Raw genomic sequence first — 21,393 nt, 5'->3', positions numbered from 1 at the left:
GATGGCCGGTGACCCAGTGAGGTTACACATTGATGAGTCGGTGCAGCCCATTGCCCTGAAACATCGAAGGGTGCCGTTCCACCTCCGTGAACTTGTCAACAAGGAACTGGACAATTTGGTCAATCTTGACATTATAGAAAAGGTGGAAGGCCCGACACCCTAGGTGTCCCCGATAGTGGTGGCACGGAAGCCTAAACAACCCGATGCTGTGAGGATCTGCGTCGACACGAGGCTCCCGAACAAGGCCATTAAGAGAGAGAGGCACCTCACCCCGACGATTGACGACATCATTGCAGAGTTACAGGGTGCTCGTTTCTTTTCGAAACTGGACCTTCGAGCGGGCTATCACCAGGTTGTCCTCCACCCCGAGTCGAGGTACATTACCACCTTCATGACACACCGAGGGCTATACTACAAGAGACTAAGCTTTGGTGTGTCCTCGGCGGCGGAGGTGTTCCAGAACATTATTCGGGGCGCCCTGGCTGATCTACAGGACGTTTTGAACATAAGCGACGACATCCTGGTGTTTGCCAGAACGGAGGTAGACCATCTGAGGCGGTTGGCGAAGACGTTCGGAAGACTGCAGTCCTTGGGACTCACCCTCCACAAAGAAAAGTGTGAATTTCTCCGACCATCGATAGAATTCTTTGGTTTTGTATTCAAAGGGGGGGTGTCTCCTGATCCCCGGAAGGTGCAGGACATAAAGAAGGTGCAGCCTCCGGAGTCCGTATCCGAGGTGCGAAGCTTCCTAGGCATGGTCACATACTGTGGACGATTCATTAAAAATCTGGCCTCCAGATCGGAACCGCTCAGGGCACTGACCAGGAAGGATGTCATCTGGAACTGGGGCCCGCTAGAACAGGCGGCTTTTGATGACATAAAGGGTGCCCTGGCGGCTGAAGACACCATGTCTTTCTTCGATCCCGCGCTGCCTTCGGAGATCATCGTCGACGTCAGCCCATTCGGCCTGGGCGCTGTGCTAACACAAATTGACAGTGGTGGGGGCGTCCGCCCGGTGGCATATGCCAGCAAGGGACTGTCTGATGCGGAGCAGCGATACTCACAGATCGAGCGTGAGGCGCTGGCAGTACTGTGGGGATGCCGGCACTTCCGGCTCTACGTCCTTGGATGCCCGGTGACGGTGGTGACAGACCACAAGCCGCTGCTTCCCATCCTAGCAGGGTCGTCATCCAAGCCACCGGCACGCATTGAGCGGTGGATGCTCGCCCTTTGAGTATGGAGTCACCTTGGTATACCGGCCAGGGGTGAACAACGCTGCAGACTATCTCTCCAGACACCCTAGGGCGTACGCAGGCGAAGTCCAGGATGCCTGTGCCGAAGAAGCAGAAGAGCACATCCGGGTGGTGGTGGAGGCAGCCACGCCAAACGCTATGCCTCTCCAGGAGCTGGAGGCAGCTGCAGCGCAAGATGAGTGCTTCCAGATCCTAAGACACTCGATGCAACAGGGCTCCTGGAATTTCGGTGCTGGAGGCTCTGGCGGGGCGCACCCAGGATGCCAGGACCGGACTTGAGCAACTATGGAAAGTCCGGGAGGAGTTATCGTTCTCGACATCTGGCCTTCTGCTCCGCGGAGATCGGATTGTGGTGCCCCAGTCGAAGGTGGACGAGGTGATCGCTTTGGCTCACCGGGGTCATCAGGGTACTGCCAAGACCAAGGCACGCCTACGGCTGAAGGTGTGGTTCCCTGAGCTAGAACGCAAGGTGAATGACTTCGTGGCGGCCTGTGTTTGGTGCCAGGCGGCATCTCCCCTGCAGCGGGAACCTGCAATAGAGACAATGCCGAGGGGGATGCGCCCTTGGGAAATCGTTCATGCAGACTTTGGATCCACCACCATGGGCACCCATTTCCTAGTTCTGGTTGACGTGTTCTCTAGGTATCCTGAGGTGGAGTTTGTGGACTCTGTGGCGTTTGAGCACGTCATGGTGGCCGTGGAAAAGGTGTTCGCGGCCCATGGTTTCCCACACACGCTGTGCTCGGACAACGGGGCGCCGTTCCCGAGCGAACGCTTCTCGGAGCTGATGGTGAGCTATGGGGTGGTGCACAGGAAAATCATGCCCCTCTGGCCCCGGGCCAATGGCGAAGCGGAACGGCTTATGAGGACTCTAAATAAGACCTTTAGAATTGCTCAGGGGCAGTCACTCCAGAGAGCCCTGTACCAGTGTCTGAGGGTGTACCGCACCACGCCACATGCATCCACTGGAGTGGCCCCGGCTGGGGCATTTTTCAAGCGGTGTCCTCGGGGTTTGCTACCAGAGGTAGGAGAGAAAGAACCTGGGGTGATCAATGACCAACAGGTCGAGATGGACCGGCGGCTGAGGATCGAGCAAGAGAACGCTCGGAGAGGGCTTCGCCCGCAGCGGCAGGAGCCTGGCGATGAGGTCCTCATTCAGAATAGGCATCCCCAGGGGAAGCTCTCCCTACCGTATGAACCGGAAAAGCTGGATGTCGTCGCGGTCCGGGGATCCATGGTGACTGCATCGGACGGACGGTCGGCGGTAACTCGCAATGTGAGTTTCTTCAAGAAACTGTGGGATCCAAGAACTGATCCACCTCCTGATCCGGACCCAGGAGAGATCCCTAAGGACGAAAGGGAAACAGCCTGTCTGCCTGAGTCCCCAGCCCGGGGCATGCTCCTGGACAGATCACCCGTGCCGGAGGTGAGCAGGAGGTACCCCCAGAGGGCTAGGCGAGGGAAACCTGCTCACCTCAGCGATTACGTGTTGGGTCACCTGGCTGTTTGTCCTGAGGATGAGGACGGTTAAGTAAGGGGACCCGGGTGGATGTCAATAAAGGGGTGTTTTGAACATGGGGTTTTAGTAAAGTGTTAAGGACTCATTCTGGTTTGGTTTACAGTGTCTAGTGTTAGTATTGTTATTGTTCTCCTGGAAAAAGGAGGAGTGTGGCGCTGCCCGATGACTGGGCGCGCACGCGGCGGCGTGACGTTGCACGCCGCCGCGTGCAACATAAATAAACGGAGTGTTCCCGGCCGCGACAGAGCAACCGGGAAGCCCGAACCGAGAGGACGTCTCCGGCTGAGTCCTTCGGGGTTGGGGGCTTACGGAAGGCGCTGGGGGGGTCCCGACCAACCCCCAACACTAACCTTCCCATTTGTCATTTTCACTTACCGTTGTTGAATGACTCAGTGAACGTTCAAAAACGTCCATTCCTCATAGGGTAAGCTGTTATGAGCCTGTCATTTCCTGAACATTGATAGCAACCAGTAATTAAGGCTCATAGGGTTAATTCTGCTTATTTGGGTTTTGCTTAGGCTCAGACACCATACGTCCTAGACACCACAGTACCAGGTATATATAGCATGTTGAGGTTGTTTGTACTTTGAACCACTCCTTTTGTGCTAACCTGTTTTGTACTTTCCTTACAGCATTGGTGTGGCGGTGTGTGTGTTCCCTGCTCTTTTATGTAATCAACCCCTCTGTCTGTCCACACATTCAAACAGCAGAGGGGTGTATTGCAAAGAAGAGTTCACTCATGTTGAGGAGGTCCGGTTCTGGGTAAATCCTTGGTTGACGAGAGGTTACCCAGAACATTGGCAGACGAGCTGTTGTCCAGAGCGGGTCATCGCCTTGTCCTGGTTATTCGACTCGAGGTCTTCTAAATCAATGCCCCGGCCTGCTCGGTGGTGAGTAACAACAAGGCTAAGCATTTTCAAGCAGGATAGCATAGTACTGAGTCGACATGTGACAGCAAAAATGGAATTTAGATTATATACCCATAGATGTTAAAGGAAAAGAATTACTTGTTATTGGGATATACCATTTTTCAAGAAGAACTCGTGTTTCTTTAACTTGTTTTTCAATTTTGGTATGTTTTAACAAACAAAAAAACCTTTGCATGGTTTATACAAAAGAATCAGCATCTTCAGCTGAAATGCAAAGCCAAATCTGGGCAACAAAAGTCTGCTGTTCCGCATGATTAATTTATGCTTCAGAGAGATTTTAAAAATCCCAGTTTTCAGTGGCAAGCAGGAATTGTTGAAGAGATTCTACCAAAATCTTCTCTTTAACCCATAAGTAACAGAGCCTGGGACACAACAGTCTTCTTGAAGGGCGTAAAGGTTTTTGTGTCTGTGACACGAATTTCTTTTTTTAATTTTTTTTATACCTGATATGATAGGATTGGTTAACCCGTGTTGCTCCGTGTCGTCTTGCTTCCAAGGCACATTGCCGCTGAACTATTCTCCCGAGACCATTACTAGTGAGAGAGCAGAACCACTTGCAGAAGCCATTTCTAAATGAACTATTTTTAGACACATATACTTTTATGTGTATTCTCCTGTGAATAAATGATACAAAGTACACCATATTACACCATATTACCTTTTCGTTAGTTTTAACCCGTGTTCGGCAATGGGCTTTACTTTCTCTCCAAACTCATGTGCATTCTCCGCACTGGAATTTCCAACGAGATATCGGCGATAAACCCCCTGAATTGGGAAATAAAAGAATACATAGTTAAGTGCTTTGTTTAGTCTTGGATTCATAAATATTGGACATGATCAAATATAAAATATATTGACCATTATTTTGACCCATAGCTTAGTTGAGTTTTAAGAATTCTGACCAGTTACGGTTATAGGAAATTGGATCCATCTTTATTTTGGCCACGAATGAACATCTGCAACCCTCTTGTTCTGAAACTGGGGACACTTGGCTTGCTTTAACAAACACAAATCAGTATTACACATGATGATCACATGTGACTAAGCTACATCGCGTCTATAGAGGTACCATCATTGTTAGGGCCGGTTTCTCACAGCAACACATAATTAACCAAACTTTTCAATCTATGGAAGAATTGAATACATTTTGTATGTTGGCCACAATTGATGTGGCTTGCATTTTCGGTTGACTGCTTCACAACTTCTGTGATTTCATTAATGTCAATATTGGTTATTTAAAAGCAGTTATACATTAGTATTAATAGCTATTATTGTGCTTGTTGTCAATGCTTGCGAATTAACAAGCTGCAAATCAGGTTGTTGAAAAATGTTGCATGTTCCAAACAAAGGCAGTGTTATGTACCTTCCTGTGATGTTGTCAGGTTAAAAGGGCGTAGGATGTGACTTGCGCTACCCCAATGATGTTGGCATAATTATGCCTCTGATTGTCAAATGCCCTAATCACAACTTACTTTGACAAGGAGAACAATTTCAATATATCCCAACCAGTTTTTGAGATAAAGCAGCTTGCCATAGCAGAAATCCAAAGCATCATACACCCTATAGGTGTTAGACCTCAAAACCATGCTCCCTTGACTGGCACCTTAAATATCCAAGGATCGCATAATTTTCCCCCATGAAGGTGCACCCAAAATACATACATCTGTATGAACAATATACGCACATTGAAATGCTTGGGAGGAATACCCATGGATAGGGTTGTGGTCCCTGCCCTGATCTCCTGACAAATGCCTCACAAAAGCAGCTCATTACCCAGAAGAGCAAATGTCTGAGGAGGGTTCACCGAGTGCAGCAACTGAGCATCTTAGTACGATAGCTGACAGATGGAGTGTCATCTCAAACCTCACACGGAGGATAGTGAAGTGTGCACCTGAGGATTCCATCTCTCAGGCAGCCTTTTCCCAAAATGTACATTTCTGGCCTCCCATAACCCTTGCCATTCTGCTAATGGTCATGTTTGGAGTCACCCGACTGCTCCTTCCGTCATCTGCCATTTTCAAGATCCTTGCTGCAGAATATATCAAATTTGATAGATTTAGCGAGACGGGGTTAGTGCTGGGGAGCAAAGAGCGAGACACAAGAAGAGAGGCAAATAGAGAGCGGGCGAGAGAGAGAGACTAAGAGAAAGTGTGTGTGTGTGTGTGTGTGTGTATGTGTGTGAGAGAGTGGCAAACTGAGAATGTGAAATGGAAACTGTCTGCATAAGCCAGTGGCAGGAGTGTGGGGAGGAGGCGAGACTGGTCCCCCTACTTAGATCTTTTAATGCTTTGTCATGCCTTGCTAAGCCATGTTATTCCTTGCTATATGTGGCTTGATTGTGCTTGGCACTCTCACTATCCTGATCACCATTCTAATTCTACCTTATACTATACTGTTCCCAGGTGACCCACTTTGATTCTCCCCATTGGGATTTGCTCCCATGTGTCCGAATGTCATTTTGCTCCAGTGTCTCCCAATGTAATGTTCTGGTTTCCTTCCTGGTGTATCGGTGGCCAATGCATTTAATCCCCTACTGTTTTTCAATATCCGATGCCCAATGTAAATCATGCGGTGAACTCTTAGATATCTCACCTTGATCTTGCAACATGCCAAGTTGTTCATAGGGGACACACTAGGACTCTGTTCTTTCTGGGATCCTTACTATGAACCACACTCGGGAACTATTCTCACCCACGGTCTACTTGGTACCCACTGCTGTATGCAGCCTATGTCTTCTGCTTCTCCCATTGTCCCTCACTTTCCCAAATGGACCAGTCACTGAATGAGTCCCTTAGAACCAAAATTGACACAGAGCTCTGTTAGTTCAAAGCAAGTACAAACGAGGTTCTATGGAAGAAATCGTCATTCATGACATGAACGATATATAGTGTTAATCGCCCACCCTCATTGGCTACCACCTATATACATACTACCAGTACCCTATAGTCCCTGGAGTGATTGGCCACATCCTAATCTGCCCCTGCCCCCTAACACATGGTCCCCCTACTCCGTCAACTTGGTAACAGGCTAATGGATTAGCGAGTTACCTAGGATGTTAGACGCCCCATCAGCCTAGTCACATGGGGTGCACCTGGTCATTAGCATGAGCTCAGAGGACAACTCTGAGGTCAAATTGGTCCTTTGAAATAATAATGCTCTTCTCTTGATAGGAAAAGCGTGCGCCCCTGCCATGCCTCCCTGACGTGAGACTAGATTTGTTGGCATCACCTCTTGCTCCTCCTTTCACAAATCGCAGGATATTCTGATCCTCGCATATTCCTTATCAGTTGCCCACCCCCAATACACCTCCTGGGTCTCTCAAGGACCACATTATATGGCCTAATTCTGATGGATTTAGATTCTCTATTTTCCAGCCTTCTGGCTGTTCAACTGAGATGGCCATTATTACGGGGGGCGCAGGTGCCATAAATCTAGACCCAAGCATTTTATCAGCACACGACTAACCTGGCTCGCATGCATTTGTCCTACAGGACTGGCGCAGCCCGACCCTTGCTCTGCCGTTCACATTTCCTTCTGGTTTCGAAGGCTTACGGCTTGATACAATTAAACCATTATCTGTTCAGCGTGAATATTCTCTGCTTCACAACTGGGGCTTGGGAAAGGGAAAATGATTTGAACTCTTCATTGTGCCGCACTGCTACACCTCCAACATGGAATACAAAATGCTAGGCATCACTTCTTATATGGGGATGCTTCAGTATTTCCTGCACTCCGGCCCTGTGTCCACATCATCATCGTTACACATTATATTTCAATACTGCTACACAATATAACCCGTTCCTTCAACCTGTGCCTACCTACACTTCTATAACTACTATAAAAAACAAAGCATTTGTTGTTCTCATTTGGGCTCTCCACCCGCCCCCCCAGCCTGCAGCAGCGCCCTTTCACTTTCTCGTGCACAAATAGATTTATTTGAGCCTGAATGGTTTGGGTGGGTATGGGAGCTGTAAGTGCATCCCAACAACACCTAGACACAGACCTGCATGCAGAGCTCAGGCTACTTCCCGTCTCTGGAGGATAGCTCAGTGGCAACGCACTCGCCTTGGAAGCAAGACGACACGGAGCAACACATGTTCGATCCCCGGGTCCGCACTTAGAAACCTCTGGGTATTAAGCGCGTTATAAATTACCAATTACATATGCATCAACACAACAGCAAAGCAATCCTGCATTTTCCCTGCTCTCCCCACTAACCTCACCCACCCCTTTCTCCTGATCCGCCATAGCACCGGGACAATTCTAAATGGAGCGGTGCATGGTGTAAATTCCAATAACAATCCTCAAATTGCTCCTGTTAACAGCACAAAATATAATTTTCCTTTTAATTGTGGAACTAGGATTTTGAATCTCAATGCTAAAGTTGCTAGTATATGCAATAATGTGTGTTTTAAATAAATAATTATATACTTTTTATACAAAGCTCTGGTCAGTGTTTGTTTGCTCTACTGTGTTTTGGCCCTATTGTGTATACTCTGCATACTGCCCTACTCTTCTTGAGAGAAGTCTGACTGCTCAGCCACAGCTACCAGGTAAATCTGGGTGGTGCAGACTGCTAGCAATTGGGTTTACTGCTTACTCCTGTAGTCTTAATCTTTTTGCAGTGTTCCCCAAGGGAACTGCACAGGATTCTTCCTAACATGACCTTGAAGTGGTCCTGCAACGGGTCAAGTCAAACCGTGTGCACATTCGAAAATCTTTGATACGTGTTGCATACATTGGTCCGAGCCCGGCTGAGGGAGACTAATGATGTAGAAGGGATCTGAGCCCGGCAGAGGGCGAGCCGGCGTGAACCGCGAGTCACCCGAAAAGAAAAAACCTCTCATGCACATTCGAAAGTCTTTGATACGTGTAGTATACATTAGTCCGAGCCCGGCTGAGGGAGACTAATGGTGTAGAAGCGATCTGAGCCCGGCATAGGGCACATGGGGTGATCTGTGAGTCACCCGAAACGGTAGAACCTACAAACATTGTGTAAAAAGGTTTGAGCCCGGCAGAGAGAAGCCTGTGTGGAACTGTGTGCTAAAGGGATCTGAGCCCAGTTGAGGGGGATCCGGGGTGGATATTAAATCATCTGATGTGAATACTTGTGAAATTCAGAAAGGGGAAAACAAACTTGTGGTATATTTGGTTGCATCAAGCCCTTTGTGAATCAAGGAGACTTATGCTCTGGAGGCCCTGATGCTGATGAGTGAACTGTAACCTCGTGTTAATGAAGCCAGAGACTGTGCTATGTTCGAGTGAACCACCTTATTCCGTGCTAAAAACGTGGGGCAGGGAGGCCAGCCTGACTCTGAACACTTCTTTCTTTTTCATAACAATATTTCCCACACTATTTGTATTTAACGGTAAGGATTGGCAATAGATTTCTTTAGCATAGCCCCATTTATTTTGACAGGACACCACTAGGACTGCATTATTATTTGATGGTCATAGCTTGCTCCCATCTGTAGATTTAGGATTAGATAGGCTTTTATCTCACCCTTATTTTGAAGTTCAATAAACACAGTTGCACTTTGGTCACTTGTGTCTGTCTTACTGTTGATACCATGCCTTTCCTTACAATTTTGAAAGAAAGACATTTTGCTTTACCAAGAAGAATATTGGGAAAGATACCCATCGTTGTTTATGAAAGGGTCATTTTTGCTTTACCAAGAATAATATTGGGAAAGATACCCAATTTTGTGATTTGTAGGACAAGTGTTTATGAAAGAGACAGTTACTTTAACAAGTGGAAGGATGCATTTGAAGGAAAAGATCTTTTGTGTGGAACTGAACGCAGCTTTGTTTAATCAGAACTTCTACAAAGGTATTCCTGCATGTATCCAGGGGAAGGGACTCCAACTTTCAACAACTTATGTTTGAACACTTACTTTTATTGTGGTGAATTACAGACTGACAAATATTACCTGTGTTATTTTGTTTTATGTATTATGAGGGTCAGAGACTTTTTGGACGCTTGGTCATTTTTCTTTAGTTTAGTTTGCTAGTCAGGGACGTCCTCGTTAGGATAGGGAAAGTCAGGAGTTTATCTCATCCTTTTCATTCAATAAAATGGCAAACCTTGAGCAAACTTTACCTTTGTGTCCATCTCGCATTTCTGATCCCTCACACTACCCACTGCGCATGATCTACTAGCTGGAGGATCCCATTCTGAAAAATTAGCTCAGCAAACACAACATAAAGGTAAACAACCTCTGTGCAATTATACCCAATATCTATTTCACTTTTCACTTATTGAAGAAGATACTTAGGTAAATAATACCACAAAATAAACAAAATGGGCTGCGTGACAAGGGCCCCCGTTTGTTACCTGTAGAAGAGGGCTGGCATCTCCGACGGGCAGGGGGTACCATTAATTTCATGATGCGTCCCCTGAGGTGCGAAAAAGGGGGAACCTGCAGAGCTTCCACGGTCCTTTCTTTTGTTACAGTGGACGGCAATCCTAGTCAAAAGTCATCACATTTGTATGGGGGAAATATGCTGCATGGGGAGGAGAGTGAGATACATCTTTGGCTTCAGAGACCAGCCCCCTATCCACTGCACAAAAACCGAGAGAAGTATCAACCCCAGAATCACTACTTAACATAAACAGAAGTGGGTGTTTTACTTCATCCCTCAGCAACTAGACGCAGGTCCATGCGCGGAGCGGAATTGAGCAGCGCATGGCATGTGTGCAAGCTCTCGCATGGAGGGAGAACCAGAGCAAAAAACAAAATGAGCGAAAGTCAAAAGAAGCACACAGAGCACACATGAGCATGCTCAGTGCTGTAGTGCTGGAAACAGGGATAAAGACACAAGCAGGCACAGGGAAGTCCCACCATGATGGTGCTGCCTATCCAACATGGTAGGTAATGTTCTTGTAACATCAGCCTGCAGGGGCCGGGCAGAGGGGAACTTCCTGAAGGCAAATTAAATCACTGGCCATACAGGTAGGGAGGAAATTAAACCATTTGGCTAGAGCCAATCACAAGCAACAAAATGTAATGGCAAATCAGACCAACGAATCAGATCACTCATTGAAATAATTAGGTTTTCAGAGCCAGTAAATACGTAAAGGCACAAGTATCAAGAACATAGATGGGGTTATGATAGTGGTGTAGTAAGACAAATCGGAGAAGCAGACCTTGTGTTGGCTAAGCCAAGAAGGACAGTTTGCAACATGGAGACATAGGAGATGACGCAACCAGATAAGCTAAAGTATAAGAGCACATGGTTGCAGGCACATGCTACACAAGGAGGCCTGCAGAGAACCTGAGACCAGGGGCTGGCAGGGGGCCAGTCTTTGAGAAAGCATTCAGAGAATGTCCAGCTGTGGGCCATAGCTGACTCATTAAGGTTCAGACAAGTCAAGCCAAGACAAGTGTGTTTCCCCTGCGATATCCTCTAGGCCTTATATAAAGATTTTAAAACTGAAATAAATGGATTGTGGTCAGATGAGTTTGCCAGTCAATGTAGTGTTAAGCAAGGATGTCTATTTTTATACAATTTGTCATTCGAAATACACTGTGAAAAACCTCAAGGTGTTTCATGACTCAGTCCCCGGTGATCCCTTATTCAGGTGGCCAGGGAAAAGCCATCACTAATGGATCCCGACCCTGGGGGTGGCCAAGCGAGGGAGGATCACCTGGGTATGGGGTCCTCAGGGAGTGGGGAGGAGAAGAACAAGTTACTCTGTTACCTGGTAACGTTCTTTCGATGGGATGGTCCGACGATGTATTCCATATCTATGACAGTAATCACCACAGCTGTGCTGCTTCGTAAAATCTCCGGCGTCTGCATCCTGCGTCAATGACGTTGTTATGCCGTCCTCGAGGACCTCCTCCGACGGCCGACATCACTGGATGTTATAAGTAGGACGCACGACGCCCGTATCCTCAGTTGTAGTTTTGTCCCAGAATGTGTGCCACCAGTCTTCTGCCAGTCTGACACACAAAGCCTTGCAGAAACGTAAGCTGCAAACGCATAAGAAATTCTGTAGCGAGGAAGGTAGGGAGGGAGCGATATGCAATACGTCGTCAGACCATACCATCGAAAGAACGTTACCAGGTAAGAGAGTAACTTGTTCTTCAAGGGGATTGGGTCCTTCGACGTATTCCATATCTATGACAGAATCCCAAAGCAGTACCAATGCAACGAGGTGGGAAAATAATTTAGAAAACAGAAATTTAGCATGCCCAATCAAATTGCGGAGTAAAGGACCGCCTTGCCAAAGGCCAGATCCTGCCCCTGGATGGAATCGAGGGTATAGTGACGTACAAAAGTATGTACCAAAGCCCAGGTGGCTGCATCACAGATGTTTCGAATAGGAACACCCCTCTGCAGGGCAGTAGAAGCAGCCATACCCCTGGTAGAATGGGCCTGTAAACCGACCGGTGGGTCCTTACCTGCCAAGCGGTAACACTCAGAGATAGCCAAAATAATCCAGCGAGACAAAGTCTGTTTCGTCACAGCCTGTCCCAAACGCTTTCCAGCGTAACCAATAAAGAGGTATCAAGCCTATTGCGCCTCTCCTCTTCCTTACCAAGGAGGAGGATAAAATGCCGGAAGACCAACCTTCTGGCCTAAATGAAATTCCGACACCACCTTCGGAAGAAAAGAAGGACGAACTCCAAGGACAACCCTGTCCTTATGAAACACAGTGAAGGGTGGCTTAACTGAAAGTTAACAGTCTCAAAGGGCATGAATGCAAAGGCTCAAACGGAGCACCCATCAGAAACTTGAGAACAAGGTTCAAATCCCAACCAGGCACCTGGAAAGATGACAGAGAGAACACATTAGTGAGCCCTTTCAGAAACTGAGAAATTAAAGGAATTTTAAAATATGAACAATCTTCAGACGAGCGCTTAAATATGGACAGCGCCGCCAGGTAACCTTTAATGGTACCCACTTGAAGGCCCTTGTGGGCCAAAGAAAGCAAAAAAGACAGAACCATGGGAATTTCACATGCAAAAGGATCCACATTCTTAACCCTGCACCAGTCGCAGAACTTTCTCCAACGGCACAGGGACTTTGTTGATGGCCGTCTGGCCGAGAGCAACACCTCCATCACGTCTTCAGGGAGATCCCAATCCTTATACCTCAACCTTTCAGAAACCAAGCGTGAAGGTTGAGGGATCTGACCTCTGGATGGAGAACCTGACCCCCCTCCCGTGAGAGCAGATCGTCTCGGTAGGGAAGACGACGTGGAGGGCAGATGGACAAGTCGAGAAGGTCCGGGTACCACGTCCTCCGGGCCCATGTCGGAGCAATGAGGATCATCCGGGAACCTAATCTCCGTAACCTCTGCAGTACTTGCGGGATGACGGGGACTGGAGGAAATGCGTACAGCAGTGGGAATGACCACTCCACCACGAACACTTCTCCTAAGGCTCTGTTTGGAGGAAATTCCCACGAGCAGAACCTCTCGCACATCCGGTTGACACTGGCGGCGAAGAGATCCACTTGAGGGTTCCCCCAAAGGGCAAAGATCTCCAGGAGAATCTCCTGAGCCAACTCCCACTCGTGAGAGATCGCGCTCTGCCTGCTCAGAGCGTCCGCCGTATCGTTTTCGTCTCCTGCCAGATGAACTGCCGAGATCGAAACTTCCTGCTGGATTGCCCAGAACCAGAGCTGCATCACCTCCCTGCACAGAGGAAGTGACCCTGTCCCCCCCTTTTTGTTGAGGTAGTGCATGGCCACGGTGTTGTCCGTCAGGATCAGGACATTCTTTCCTCGCACAGGAAAGCCTTCAGGGCTAGCCTGATGGCCCTCAGCTCCAACAGTTTGATGTGGAGTCTGGACTCCGACGAAGACCAACGACCGCTGACTGTCAACTCATTGGCATGAGCTCCCCATCCCGTGAGGGATGCGTCCGTCACGATCGTCACCTCCGGCCAGGGCAGCCAAAATGGAGCCCCCCCCCTCATCAGATTGCCTTTGTCGGCCCACCACAGAAGGTCCTGGGTGACCAAAGACGGCACCTGAACAGGGTCCAACATCCTGCCAGAGGACTGAGACCACTGGAGCTTGCGTGCCCATTGCAAAAATCTCATCCGCAACCTGGCCTCTGGTACCAGAAGAATGCAGGATGCCATGAGGCCGAGCAGTCTCAAGAACTCGAACGCTGGGAGAGTCTGGGCAAGTTGAAACTTGTGCACCATCTGCTGAATGTGATGAGCCCTCACCTGGGGAGGAAAACACTGCCCCAGGGACGTGTCGAGCACTGCTCCGATGCACTGGAGCCTCTGAGCTGGGGTCAAATGGGACTTATTTAAGTTGAGGGAGAAGCCCAGCTTGTGGAGGGAGTGGCAGGTGACTGACAGATGATCCAAGACTTGCTCAGGAGAGCGCGCCCTGATCAACCAGTCGTCCAGGTAGGGGTAGACGTGAATCCCCCCTTTCCTGAGGTGCGCTGCCACCACTACCATGAGCTTGGTGAAGACCCTCGGGGTGGAGGTCAATCCGAACGGAAGGACCCGAGCCTGAAAGTGCAAGTCGCCAACCGTGAACCTCAGGTACTTCTTGTGATTTGGATGGATCGGCACATGAAAATAAGCGTCCTTGAGGTCGAGAGACACCAACCAGTCCTGAAGCTGAAGGGCCTGGAGGACTTGAGAGTAACCATCTTGAACTTGTCCTTCCTGAGGAGTTTGTTCAAACCGCGCAAGTCAATGATGGGTCTCAATCCCCCCGTCTTTCTTGGAAATCGGAAAAATAAGGGGAATACCATCCCTTGTTCCTCTCCGCTACAGGTACCAGTTCTATGGCACCTTTTTCCAGCAGGGATTGAATTTGCTGCGCAAGGAGCGGATCCGGACTCTTCAAAGAGAGATTCCCTGGTGGATTGTCTTGAGGCCTCTGCCGGAAAGGAAGACAGTAGCCGTGGGTTATGATCTCCAGAACCCACACATCTGAAGTAATGGCGCACCACTCTTCAAGATGCTGCGCCAGCCTTCCCCCAACCGGCGAACCATGGGACATGGCCTCATGGCTGAGCTGAAGCGGCTGCGGCATTGCCTGAGGGCAAAGAGGCAACAGCTCGAGCGGCCTTGGCACCTCGAGTACCTTGTTTTCCATCTCTGGCACTCCTACGGTGGCCCTTTTGACTGGCAGCTCCTCTCGCTTTACCAAAGGATGAGTAATAACGAAAGGAACCTCCACTCCATTGCTGTCCCCTAGGAAGAAAAGGCAGAGGTTGTCGAACTGCAGCGCCCAACGACTTTGCTGCAGCTTTTGAGGTCTGCAACCTCTCAAGGCTCTCGTCAGCCTTGCTGCCAAAAAGATGTTCCCCATCAAAGGGCATGTTGAGGCGCCGGGCCTGAACATCAGGAGCAAACGCCGAATTCCGCAACCGCGCAAACCTGCGTATCACGGTGCTCGCCGCCATGGACCGGCTGACGCAATCTGCCATGTCCAAACCCGACTGAACAGCCTCACACATGGCATCCTTGCCATCCTGAACCATGGCAAGGAAACCATCCGTTCGTCCCCTTCGGGAATATGTTCAGCCGCCAAGGAAACACAGTTCCACAGAGTGTGCGTGAAACGTGACAAGGCACATATGGAGTTGGCCGCCTGAAGCACCATACCCCCTGCAGAAAACACTTTCTTTGCCCAGCCGTCAAAACGCTTGTCATCCCTATCAGGAGGGATGGTAGGGTACGACGCCTGCTTTGCCGGCCCGTAGCCGTCTGCACCACCAAACTCTCCGGAGAAGTTTGCTTGGACAAGTAGCAGGGGTCACTACTGACTGGGCGGTATTTTCGGGGCAAAGACTTGCCCACTGCCGGGAGACTCTCCGGAGCAGTCCAAGCCGCCGCCACCCTCCTCTGTAGAGCCATATGAAACGGCAATACTGGGTCAGTTGGTGGACCAATGTCGAGGTGGACCAATGTAAGCTCATCCTGAACAAACTCCCCCGTGGGAGCAGACCATCCCAAGTACTCGGTGACCCTTGACATAAGGCGCCGGTACGAAGAATCGTCATGAGTGCCAGGCTCAGGCCTACAAAACTCCACCTCCAGAGAGGTGCCCAGCCCACTAGCATCATGTAGGGACTGCCTCCAGTCCTCAAAACTGGCTATGGCCCGAGAGAATCTCGTCTGGCACCGTGTCCGGCACCATGCCATCATCAGAACCCTCATCCACCTCTGAAATGAACTCCAGATGGCGGTAAGAAGGCACAGAACTTGAACCAAAGCCATGCTTGACCTTGGCCAGAGCCTTTCTAGGTGGTTCCCCTGAGCCACGGGGTACCCCCGTCGACACAGCCTCGAAAGGCGTCGAGTTAATCGGCGTCGACGCCGAGCGCGGCGTCGACAACATCGACGGCGTCGACACAGTCCTCGAGGCCGGGGCCCCGAGCGTGTCCCTCGACGGCCGGGATCGATGACTTCGAAGGCAAGCCCTCGAAAGAGTCTGTCGACGACCTCGGCACCACCGGCGTCGACGTCTTCCATGAAGACACCACAGGTTCACACGGTCTCAAGCGCGTTGAGGACCGGGATCTGGACCGGGCATGCCGAGAACGATTCCCCTTGTCCGAGTGGGACCTTTCCCGCGAATCGTGACGGCCACCCGTGCCCGAAGGCGTGCGAGCGGTGTCTCTCGGCTGATCACGACCGACCCCACTCGGAGGCACGGACGGACCAGTGCCCTGCGATTCGAGAATTGCCAACATTTTCTTCCCGAAGGAAGCCCATTCCTCCGGTGTAGCATGCTTGGTGGGGTAAGCGACCATCCGACGACGATGAGGAGAGTCGCCCCTCGAGTCATCCGTCGAGAGCCCCATAGACCTCGACTTGCGGGGCTTGGACACCCTACCTACCGATAACTTCTTCTTGCGCTCCCGCAGGGCTTTCGACGTGAGCGACTGGCAGTCGACACAGTCATCCGTCTCATGGGCCTCCCAGAGGCACCAGAGGGGGTCGTTGTGCGAGTCCGTGACCGACATCTTTGACCCACAGTCCCCGCACTTCTTAAAGCTCGGACGCGGTGTGTAAGACGAGGTAGACATCTTCACGAAGAAATACTTCACAAACTCCAAACAGGTTTGAAGAACCGAGAAACAACAGAAACTCCAACGAGTCGAGGCGCGCGGAGCTTCCCAAAGCGAACACGTTCGCGGAAAAAACGGAACTGAGGCTACACGGCGTTGTGCGTCCTACTTATAACATCCAGTGACGTTGGCCGTCGGAGGAGGTCCTCGAGGGCGGCGTATTGACGTCATCGACGCAGGACGCAGACGCCGAAGATTTTCCTAAGCAGCACAGCTGTGGTGATTACTGTCATAGATATGGAATACGTCGGAGGACCCAATCCCCTTGAAACCAGATGTTGAGACATGGTATACCCCATTCCCTGACAGTTATTTACCCCATATTCGCTCGACCTTTATGGGATATTACAACTCCCATAACTCCCCTCCTTTCCTAATCATCCCAACTACTGAGACGAGGAAGCGGAAGACTGAGACTAGGAAGATTACCACTAGTTACATATACTGGACTTGTCCCGCTAATATGGCCAGGCAAGGTCAGGCACTCAGTCACAATCACACACACCTGAAACTCATGAACCGTTTTTCAAACTATAAAAGGTGGAGCACAGAAAGACACAGAGAGGAAGGCAGGGCCCAAGAAGGAAGGCAAGCTGGATGGTGAGGCTGAGTAGCAGCTGAGAGAGAGCTGCAGAGAACCAGGCCAGTGAGAACGGGATGCAGAGAAGCTGACAGGCTACAAATTGAGGCAGGAGAAACCATGGTGAGGGAGCCATGTCTCCAAGAAGCCGGGAGAGTTCAGAGAAGGGCCGAGGGGCCAGCTAGTCCCTTTCCTCTATGCACCAGCAAATTGCTTGTTCCCTCCACTAGGCCGCGAGGCCGCACGGGAGTGTCTGAGGGGCAGGTGGGCAAGACCCGGACCTCAACGAGTTGAAAATAGGAGGACACACAAAGGTAATCACAGCTGGTGAGTTCAAAGAAAGGGAGAGCCCGGTTTTGTGATACATGCGATTGTGGAAAGCTACAGTGCTACACACAAGGTTAAGCATCGAAAAATAAAGACATTAAATAAAAAGTGATTGAATTGAAAGCTTGAATGTATTTAGCCGGCAAGGAAGCCGATGAGAAACAAAGTAACAGAGCGGTGCCGTGTGAGAAGGCACGTTGTTGAACGCTTCTTGAAAGATAACAGAACAGTGAATAATGAAAATGAAATGGGTTGAAAGCCATCAAAGGGAAAGACACGAGGGAAAGAGAGCGTGCGGAGATCCCGAAAGGCTAATGTGAAAGTGAATGGATATTTATGCGAAACGAGGAACAAAGTGGGCATGGGCCCGTTCTGCACAACCAAGGGCAAGAGGCACGAAGATTAAGAAACCAACCTTATTGTCAGAGAGGTCACCCATACGGGTGAGAATACTGTGCGGTTGCGAAAGTCTCTGGCAAGGCGATAATAAGGACCCAGCTGTCGGAGTGGTCACGCATGCGGGTGATAATACTATGCGGTTGTGAAGGTCTCCGTCAGGTGAACATTGTGAAAGAGAAGTACAAAGGTTGGGAAAGGAGTTCTCCCCGAGGTCTGTGAATCGGAGCTGTTTAGCTCGAAAGTGTTTCAACCACGTTCAAGAGTTTGAAGACAGGCAAGGGCAGTCTGTGAAAGTTACCAAGAAGGAACTTTGTGAATATCTGTTTGTTTGACAATTATAAAGCCGGGTGAGGTAAGCCCAAAAGAATCCATTCTAGAGAACTGTGATGCATATTGAACTGATATTGAACTACACGAGGGAGGACTAACAGATTTATGGGAAATCTTTGAACTGTGGATACTACCCACCTTGAAGGAACTTGTAAGAACTCCACTGAACTGAACTAAGGGAGTGGTGAGCCACTTTCATTGCCATTCTGACATTGTTTTAATACACTATTCATATTCATCGATTTTCCCACACTTTGTTATTGTGAAACGTGAGGGCAAGTATAGATTTTTAACACAGACTTTTTCCTTTGTTTGACTGACTGACTTGGGCCATTTTATTTTACTTTGATGATCAAGACTACTCCCATTATAGAATTAGGGCCAGTTAGGAAGTTTCCAACCCCAGTCAAACTTACTAAATGTTTTGAAACATGTACCTTTTGTGTCTGTGTCCTTACTTGTGATAGGATGCCTGCCTCAACACATTTCTGCATTATACGAAAAGAAATACCATACAGGTCGTAGGATTGTCTTACACAAGTACAAATCATGATGTATGTTGAAAAATTGCTGCCAAGTATCACAGACTCAACAAAACTATAAAATGTATAATGGAATATATGGGGAAGTAAAGATGTAAATGCACATGTAAAATGAACGGGGAGGAAACAAAAGTGTCAACATTAACGACTGGTCTACACAAAGTAAACTTTGTAGACTGGCTTTTGAGTGGTCAGAACATTTGGCAAAATATCTAGGAATAAACCACCTGAGACATGGCAAAAGGTAATCCTAAATTAATGTACACTGCGGCCCAAAATGAATGCAATTAAAATAAATATTTAACCTTACTTTGAGAAAGTCCCATGTTTTAGCGGCTGGGATTGGAGAACCCCTGGGGATGAGGGACCACCAACTGCGACCTAAAATGGGGGCTCTTGCAGGTTGCAGAGTCCAAACCTACCCTATTGTACATAGACAATGTTCCCAGCCGTAGCAGCCTACTGCTCAAGTCTAAAGAGCAGAGATGACTAACAGCTGAGAAAACTAGCTTAAATTCAGAGAGCCAATCCATGCACTTGACACATACAATGACAGCGCTGAGCAGGTTTCGGCAGTGTAAGGTCCCACAAGAAGGCCTACACAGGTATGAAGAGTTATGGCATGTTACGTTGGGTGTTGTTGATAGTGGATGGCGCCAGAGCAGGAAGGAGGTGGCGAGTCAGAACGGGATGGATGCAGAAGAGCAGAAAGTGAAGAATTGTGAAAATTAGAAAAAGTAGGAACAGACATGGTAGAACAGTCAATGGAGGAGGGAGAAAAGGAGAAGAGAAGCTGCAAGGAGGATTTTGTAAAGATCTGGGAAGAGTGGTATATACAGAGGAGGAGAGAGGAGTGGTAAAGAGACATGGTGGGGCAAGAAAAGCCATAATAACAGCAGTTGTAGTTAGTGAAATGGTGTGCGCAAGCAGAAGGAGAGAAAAGTAATAACATGCATGGAAGCGGTTGGAAAACAGTGGCCAGAACAGAGAGAGGAGGTAAATAAGAAAATAGCACTGGTAAGAGCGATTGATACTAGAGAAATATCATTGGTGCAGGGGGGTGACAACTAAGACCTGAGGAGATGAGAAAGGAGGTCTTGGAGAAGGATATGGAGAAGAGAAAGCTAGAGGAAAGAGTGGATACAACTGTAAACATTTGGAGTACAGGAGGGAGAAGTAAGAAGAGACTGGAAGGCAAGGTGGGAGATGAAGGGCTGATTGCTGCAGGATACAGAGGAGAAACAAGCAGTTGTGAGAACTTTGGGGAGAGGGTAAAGAGCAAAGTAGGAAAGGATAAGGAGGACATGTCTAACCAAAGAGGCACACACCTCGTAATGTACTTACTACCCCGATGCATGCCGAGGCTGTGTTAGAGTCTGCCAATTGCACTTCAGGCCTGTGCCTTTCTATGTCCAGGCCTATAGAGGTCTGCCACAACTTCCAACAAACTGGGAACCTTGACCTAGGACTCCAGGGTCTTTCGATCGCTAACTGGTGGGTACTGTCCCAAGGAGGTTAACATCCGGACAAGAGCAACAAAAGGAGAAGCCATTCAGCAATGGCAACAAAGTGTCGATGCACTTAAAATGCAGAGTGACTTTTACATAACTGCAAGGTGGAGGTGCCAAAGGGTGGAAAGGGAATGACCAACTGACTGACTACACATCAAGAAAGCGGAAATTGCTCATCCTTGGTTTCCCTCAATATCTCACATCATTAATTTCAGTCTATCCCAAACCCCTTGGTAAATTAACCTGTACAATTAACCACGTTCAACTATACTTTCTTAGGGTTGAGTTGTCAGTTGATCCCTTGGCCCTGACAATATATTTCCGCACATTAGTCAAAATCACTATATAGAATATGTAATGATGTTACCAAATTTGCTATTGCATAAGTGGTTACAAGGACAAAAAGGGGGCTTCGGATTGCCATCAATTATATCAAATCAGCTCTATACTACACCAAGCATGTAATTGATACGAAACTGGGTGGTGATAGAACAAGAGTATGGTGTGAATCAAGCGATCGTTCACAAAGGATTTCTGACATCCCAATACCATAAAATGTGGTGCTTCTTTAGAGAGCTGCTTCCAGAACCAAAAAGTTATTCAAAAAATATAAATAATGGGATATTGTAATCAAAACACTTTGTTATGTGAGACAACCCATATATCAATGTGAATGGAAAAATGCTAGTTATGGATAGAGATGGAGAGAAAAGGTAAAAGAGCGGTTTGGCCCCAAAGGTTTTCAGTCTGTTTAATACCTAAAGAGCGATCCGTTGTCAGAGTTAATGTAAAATTACTAGCACACACAGAAAACATTTAAAACATATTGGTTAGAACATATAAGGTCCCCTCTCTGCTGACAATGCATTGGGAAAAGTCACCATTGATAACCCATAAAATCTCAAGACATCAGCTGTACACTGACTAATCAACAAAACATCTC

The 21,393-nt window shown here is 48.5% G+C and overlaps 1 protein-coding gene across 1 annotated transcript in view; it reads right to left on the bottom strand.

Annotated features, from left to right (window-relative positions):
* ACAD11 (acyl-CoA dehydrogenase family member 11) overlaps positions 1–21,393 on the bottom strand; it is a 728,164-nt gene that overhangs the window by 379,594 nt on the left and 327,177 nt on the right. The window contains exon 8 of the mRNA XM_069648691.1: positions 4,360–4,466. Within this exon, the coding sequence (XP_069504792.1) occupies positions 4,360–4,466 (107 nt within the window). The remainder of the gene's footprint in view (positions 1–4,359; positions 4,467–21,393) is intronic.

The sequence above is a fragment of the Ambystoma mexicanum genome, chromosome 2q (assembly GCF_040938575.1).
Source record: "Ambystoma mexicanum isolate Mex_15411 chromosome 2q, UKY_AmexF1_1, whole genome shotgun sequence".
Lineage (NCBI taxonomy): Eukaryota > Metazoa > Chordata > Amphibia > Caudata > Ambystomatidae > Ambystoma > Ambystoma mexicanum.
The sequence above is the reverse complement of the archived record's forward strand: the minus strand, read 5'-3'. Positions and strand labels throughout refer to the sequence as shown.